Here is a 7,500-nt window from a genome sequence, read left to right as displayed (position 1 = left end):
TATCCAGCACACCAATACCACATGGGGAGCACTCCACTATCCACCACAGAGGCAGAGAAAGACCTGGGAGCGTATGTTACCAGGCTACCAGTGAAGGGATATCCAGCACACCAATACCACATGGGAAACACTCTACTATCCACCACAGAGGCAGAGAAAGACCTGGGACTGTATGTTACCAGGCTACCAGTGAAGGGATATCCAGCACACCAATACCACATGGGAAACACTCCACTATCCACCACAGAGGCAGAGAAAGACCTGGGAGTGTATGTTACCAGGCTACCAGTGAAGGGATATCCAGCACACCAATACCACATGGGAAACACTCCACTATCCACCACAGAGGCAGAGAAAGGTCTGGGAGTGTATGTTACCAGGCTACCAGTGAAGGGATATCCAGCACACCAATACCACATGAGAAACACTCCACTATCCACCACAGGGGCAGAGAAAGACCTGGGAGTGTATGTTACCAGGCTACCAGTGAAGGGATATCCAGCGTACCAATACCACATGGGAAACACTCAACTATCCACCACAGAGGCAGAGAAAGACCTGGGAGTGTATGTTACCAGGCTACCAGTGAAGGGATATCCAGCGTACCAGTACCACATGGGAAACACTCCACTATCCACCACAGAGGCAGAGAAAGACCTGGGAGTGTATGTTACCAGGCTACCAGTGAAGGGATATCCAGCATACCAATGCCACATGGGAAACACTCCACTATCCACCACAGAGGCAGAGAAAGACCTGGGAGTGTATGTTACCAGGCTACCAGTGAAGGGATATCCAGCACACCAATACCACATGGGAAACACTCCACTATCCACCACAGAGGCAGAGAAAGACCTGGGAGTGTATGTTACCAGGCTACCAGTGAAGGGATATCCAGCGTACCAATACCACATGGGAAACACTCCATTATCCACCACAGAGGCAGAGAAAGACCTGGGAGTGTGTGTTACCAGGCTACCAGTGAAGGGATATCCAGCACACCAATACCACATGGGAAACACTCCACTATCCACCACAGAGGCAGAGAAAGACCTGGGAGTGTATGTTACCAGGCTACCAGTGAAAGCCAAATCCATGCCAATCACAGCAGACAGGTTAATCGTTTTTTTCAAGTGTTTAGTGACCCTGATGGTAGTGTGACCCTCCTTCTTCTGTACCTTGAATGTTAAAAACCACTCATGAAAATTTGATTGATCTCCTTTTCAGTCTTTGGGAATAGTTGATTAAGAGGCAGAGGGGCAGCATCTGAGGATATGCCCTAAAGAGCTATCGGGTGATTTTGTGCTTGTGAGTTACTGGTCAATTTCAAGATGCGCTTCCTTCTATTTTCATCTCTCGATTTACGCAAGTTTGGTTTACGTGTTTTTGAAATAACGTGGGGTCCATACTACAAATAAATGTTTAATTTACACGTTTTTTTTCACTTATACGCGATATTTTATGGAGTGGCCACCAGATGTCTCACGCAACTGGACTCACACGGCGCCGCGGCCACACAGCTGAGCTCGGTTCTTCCCAACAACAATACAGTACCCACGCTACTCAACAACAACAACACCCTCTCTGCTGTGCTACCATGAGAGGAAGGGCAGCCAGAGGAGGAACCACGAGAGGGAGAGGAGTCAGAGTGATACAGTAGGCAATAAACGTATACAAACCTACCTCTTGTTTGATTTACATTGTTTTTGATTTACGCAACCTCTTCACGGACACAATACTCGGGTAAATCAAGTTACTAACAAAGCCCACAAACATATGGACTAGAATAACCATTTCTTACCAAATCATGCCAGGGGGGCGGGTGGGTCATGATGCAGGGATGGGCGGGGAACGTCAGCAAGTGCACCTCAGGCATTGAAAAGTCAGTCATTTGGTGGCTTCTGGAAGATAACAGTGTGTAAATAATAACAAGCATCATATTTTGGCAATACATAAAAAGTCACTGTCTTAAAGTTAGCTTGCATAACCTATTTTATTAGGCAAAAAGGTTAGATTAGGGTAGTTTTTTCTTTAATATCCCGGTATAAGCGACGGGCCAAATTTGTGGCTTTACCGTGTAGCAGCGACGGGCCAAATTTGTGGTTTTATCGTGTAGCAGCGATGGGCCAAATTTGTGGCTTTACCGTGTAGCAGCGACAGGCCAAATTTGTGGCTTTACCGTGTAGCAGCGACGGGCCAAATTTGTGGCTTTACCGTGTAGCAGTGACGGGCCAAATCTGTGGTTTTATCGTGTAGCAGCGACGGGCCAAATTTGTGGCTTTACCGTGTAGCAGCGACGGGCCAAATTTGTGGCTTTACTGTGTAGCAGCGACGGACCAAATTTGTGGCTTTACCGTGTAGCAACGACGGGCCAAATTTGTGGCTTTACCGTGTAGCAGCGACGGGCCAAATTTGTGGCTTTACCGTGTAGCAGCGACGGGTCAAATTTGTGGCTTTACCGGGTAGCAGTGATGGGCCAAATTTGTGGCTTTACCGTGTAGCGATGGGTCAAATTTGTGGCTTTACCGTGTAGCAGCGACGGGCCAAATTTGTGGCTTTACCGTAGCAGTGATCGGCCAAATTTGTGGCTTTACCGTAGCAACAACGGGCCAAATTTGTGGTTTTACTGTGTAGCAGCGACGGGCCAAATTTGTGGCTTTACCGTGTAGCAGCGACGGGCCAAATTTGTGGCTTTACCGTGTAGCAGCGAAGGGCCAAATTTGTGGCTTTACTGTGTAGCAGCGACGGGCCAAATTTGTGGCTTTACCGTGTAGCAGCGACAGGCCAAATTTGTGGCTTTACTGTGTAGCAGCGACGGGCCAAATTGTGGCTTTACCGTAGCAGCGACGGGCCAAATTTGTGGCTTTACTGTGTAGCAGAGATGGGCCAAATTTGTGGCTTTACCGTGTAGCAGAGACGGCCCAAATATGTGCCATGATATAAAAAACCCAAAATAGATGATACATAATCTGATCACAAATGCTTTGATATATATTATGAAATGGTTTGTGTGAGGGGTGATTTTTTCTCATTTTCTCGCTTAGAGGGACCATTACGAAACATGATCCCCGCTGCTACCGGGATATAGCACAGGAAGGAGCTCAATGGGTACATGAAAATAACAAAGCCCACAAATGTATGGGCTTGTATAACCATTAAAAGTATGTATTTACCATCAAAATATGTCCCTGGAGATGGCCTTCACAAGAGGAGACTTGATAATTATTGAATATAGGGTAGCTACCTCAAGGTCGCCCTCACCACCTCCATCAATCAACAAAAAATATCTATAAAACACAAACTAACCACAAACTAACACAGATAAGTACCAATGGATCAAGGAAAAGACTGAGTACAAGAAATATTCCAAGTAAAATCTCAAGACGGGGTTAGATTAAGGGAATTGACTGATTAAGGTTTCTCGCTCAGTGGGTGAATATACATCAAAACAACAAAGCCCACTAATGTATTGGCTTGTATATTAAAGAATGGTTAAATATCACACTCTTACGAAAATAGCGAGCAAGTCCAAAACACGGTTCTCGGTATGGAGGAAGACGAACACGCGCGTCTTGTATTCATGATTCTGGGAACGCTTCAACTTTTCCTCCTCCTCCTTTCCCTTCTAATCCCTTTAATTCTTTTCCTATTACCACCTCCCTCTCATTCTCTCTCTCTCTCTCTCTCTCTCTCTCTCTCTCTCTCTTCTTTTCAATAGACTTGATACACCTTTACGTTGTTACTTTTTGTGTGTGAGAGAGAGAGAGAGAGAGAGAGAGAGAGAGAGAGAGAGAGAGAGAGAGAGAGAGAGAGAGAGAGAGAGAGAGAGAAAGAGAGAGAGACAGACTGACAACTACACATAAAACCACACACACCCTTTCCAAGAATTGCAGACGTTAATGCTCGTGTGACCCCGCCTTATGTTTCCAATTAGGCTTCCCATGTGACAAACCTGTGGACAAAAGCGGCTCTGTTGTGCAGTCAAGGATCTACATATTCTAGGATAGCGTTACAAGGCATGCATTGACGCTATGACCTTGAGAGGCGCCAATGACCACCAACTCCCTTATCACTAATATAAACAAACTAAGATAAACATATATAATGAAGGTCTCCTCTTAGCCTGCACAGGAGTGAGGTGACATGTCCCAGTGGCGCAGGGAGGCACTCCTTATACCCCGCGACCCACAACCTCCCCCCCCCGCACACACACACACACAAACAGACAAACACACACACAACTACATCCCTTCAAAGAATCCCAGATCACCAAAAGTGCAGTTGGCGGTAAGACATCAAAGAAGAATTAACTGCCTTGCTAATCTCTTAACCCAGTAGCTGCGGGGATCATGTTTCTTAATGGTCCCTCCAAGCGAGAAAAATGAGAAAAAATCACCCCTCACACAAACCATTTCATAATACATATCAAAGCATTTGTGATCAGATTATGTATCATCTATTTTGGGGGGTTTATATCATGGCACAAATTTGGCCCGTCGCTGCTACACGGTAAAGCCACAAATCTGGCCCGTTGCTGCTACACGGTAAAGCCACAAATTTGGCCCGTCGCTGCTACATGGTAAAGCCACAAATTTGACCCGTCGCTGCTACATGGTAAAGCCACAAATTTGGCCCGTTGCTGCTACACGGTAAAGCCACAAATTTGGCCCGTCGCTGCTACACGGTAAAGCCACAAATTTGGCCCGTCGATGCTACGGTAAAGCCACAAATTTATTGTCGATGCTACCGGTAAAGCCACAAATTTGGCCTGCTGCTACACGCTAAAGCCACAAATTTGGCCCGTCGATGCTACACGGTAAAGCCACAAATTTGGCCTGTCGCTGCTACATGGTAAAGCCACAAATTTGGCCCGTCGATGCTACACGGTAAAGCCACAAATTTGGCCCGTCGCTGCTACACGGTAAAGCCACAAATTTGGCCCGTCGATGCTACACGGTAAAGCCACAAATTTGGCCCGTCACTGCTACACGGTAAAGCCACAAATTTGGCCCGTCGCTGCTACACGGTAAAGCCACAAATTTGGCCCGTCGCTGCTACATGGTAAAGCCACAAATTTGGCCCGTCGATGCTACCATGTTAATTGCCTTTACCTCCTGGCGCTCTACATATATGCCTAGACGCGCCCTCTTTTTCAACTAGCGTCATGTGACCACACCGGAGGCAAAATCACCGGTGTGGAAAAATGCCGACATCAAAAATTCCCGAAATAAATACTTGTGTGACCCGACCTTAACAATTACACTTCATTCACTTCCCTCCCCTGCAAACCCGGCTCCCCCGTCCCCCAAACAGCCCACAGAAATATGCGTTATGTGTCCAGTCCAGATCCCGAGCACTTTGACGAGTTGGATGTTTTTTGATAACTTAACCATTTATTTTTATTTATTTATTTTTTTTACAGCAAAGGAGACAGTTCAAGGGCACAAAAAAAGTAAACATTAATAAAAAAAAAGCCCGCTACTATAGTTTGTTCACTTAAGTCTGACCCAAGCTGACGACATAAACCTAGGCGTGATCGTAAGCACAGTGCAGATTAGCAGAAAGTGGTGCGTGAGATAAACACAAACAGAGGTTAAAGAAAACTTGGAAGCCATAGCAGTAGCCAATCAGCACTCAGCTTGCAAACACGCTTAGGTTTATGTTGTCAGCTTGGGTCGGACTTAAGTGAACAGACTATAGTGATGACCATATGCGGTAAATCTTAGGAATAGCGGCTCCGAGAGGGTGCACGTTTAGAGCATGGCGTCGTGGTTATTACAACATTTCTAGCACGTCCGACGGGGTTTTGACAAGCGGACGGGCGTGTTTGTCGCAAGGGTATATTTTTCCACGCTGGCCTAATGAGTTCTTCCGAGTTGATGCGCGATGAGACTGCAAGCTCGGGGTGAAGAAAGGGAAGAGCCAGCATGGAAAAATACACCCTTGTGACAGGACACCTCTCCTCCCGAAACTGACCTATCTTTCGGCCACCTCTTTGGATTCTTTTTAGGAGCAGTGAGTAGCGGGCTTTTTTTTTTATCAATGTTTACTTTTTTGTGCCCTTGAGCTGTCTCCTTTGCTGTAAAAAAAAAAAAAAAAAAAAAAAAAAAAAAAAAAAAACGCCCATCCGCTTGTCAAAACCCCGTCATGCGTGCTAGAAATGTGCCCTAAACGTCCACCCACTAGGAGCCGCTATTCCTAAGATTTACCGAGTTGGACAATGTTTTGATGACTTACACCAGTGATGACTATATGCATGTACTTTGTGGTGATTTTAATCCCCATACTCTCCCTGTTCCCTCTGGTGCTGGTGACGATGATCGGGTGCCCGCCGAGGTACCCCACATAAGTGTAGCTGATTAAGGCATAACTAAGGCCAGGGCAAGCCAAGATCTGAGCCTAGACGGGAACTTTTGTGGCCTAACTGACGTGGAGGACACAGCCTTGCCCTTAGAAGCCATGGTAGACCTACAAAGGCAACAATAAGGGCTACAGAGCGCGCGAAAGCTGGAGACTGGCACCCCACCTGTGTAAACACTAGGGGTGGGCAGGTACCGGTACCAGTACCAGTGCTAACGGTACCAGCTAAACGATACCGGTACCAGATTGCTCGGATTTATTTATTGGATTTATTGATAATTCTTCATGTCCGATTCTTTTTTAGGTTGCTAATAAATATTGTTATTGTTATTAGACTATGAGCGAGTATATCCATAATAACTATACATGCTATTTTTTTATCGAAAAAATAAATATTCACTTCATTCAGAGAGAGAGAGAGAGAGAGAGAGAGAGAGAGAGAGAGAGAGAGAGAGAGAGAGAGAGAGAGAGAGAGTTTTCTTTACAGTAAATTTATTTGGGAATTTCATCAGTCATACATAAAAAAAAAATACCTTCGGGTACAGGTACCGGTACCGGTACCGGTACTAACGGTACCTGAGTTTTCGGTACCGGTACTACTGGTACTCAAATTAACGGTACTTGCCCATAGACTAGTAAACAATGATCTTGGCCCTGGCACTGCCGCGGCACACAAGCCCATTTCGCGTCTCCAACGGCTCGGACAGCTCCTCAGATATCTCGGACGATGTAACACACTCTGTCCTGCCTGGGGGTTGGGATGGCATGTTCCTCCCTTCTCCCTTGTTGTTTACCTGCAACAATAAACTATCAATCAATCAATCAGAGTTCTATACATGGAGGGTTCCCAGAGCCTAGATTTTGAAGCACTGGCGGCCATCTTAGGGTGACGGATGGCGAGGCAGAGAGAAATTTAATATCACATAGTTATGTTTGCTAGTATTAGGTTAGCAGCGCCTCGGCGATCCCCTGTCAGATAGACTTGTTATTTTCTTGTCCATTTTTTACCCCCTGATTAGTGTTACATTGGTACATGTCACACACCGTCGGAATCGGGAAAATGTGCTGAATCTGAAACTGTAAACGAAAATTTAATGCAATAAAAAGTACATGAATGGCAAGGAGTTGAAGCAAAAGAGG

General features: G+C 45.9%; 1 protein-coding gene across 50 annotated transcripts in view; it reads right to left on the bottom strand.

Moving 5' to 3' along the window:
- Positions 1–7,500, bottom strand: part of LOC127002431 (uncharacterized) — a 64,307-nt gene that overhangs the window by 4,423 nt on the left and 52,384 nt on the right. For 29 of the 50 annotated variants that reach the window (XM_050868346.1, XM_050868365.1, XM_050868377.1 and 26 more), the window contains exons 1-3: positions 955–1,097; positions 658–855; positions 1–261 (exon numbers count right to left, since the gene is read on the bottom strand). The exon at positions 1–261 is cut by the window's left edge and continues 36 nt beyond it. The exons of 2 other annotated variants lie outside the window; for them this stretch is intronic. In XM_050868346.1, coding sequence (XP_050724303.1) covers positions 1–261; positions 658–855; positions 955–1,097 — 602 coding nt within the window. 19 more of the 50 variants (XM_050868371.1, XM_050868382.1, XM_050868396.1 and 16 more) reach the window with 9 other exon arrangements.

Source organism: Eriocheir sinensis, chromosome 23, assembly GCF_024679095.1.
Source record: "Eriocheir sinensis breed Jianghai 21 chromosome 23, ASM2467909v1, whole genome shotgun sequence".
NCBI classification, from domain to species: domain Eukaryota; kingdom Metazoa; phylum Arthropoda; class Malacostraca; order Decapoda; family Varunidae; genus Eriocheir; species Eriocheir sinensis.
The sequence above is the reverse complement of the archived record's forward strand: the minus strand, read 5'-3'. Positions and strand labels throughout refer to the sequence as shown.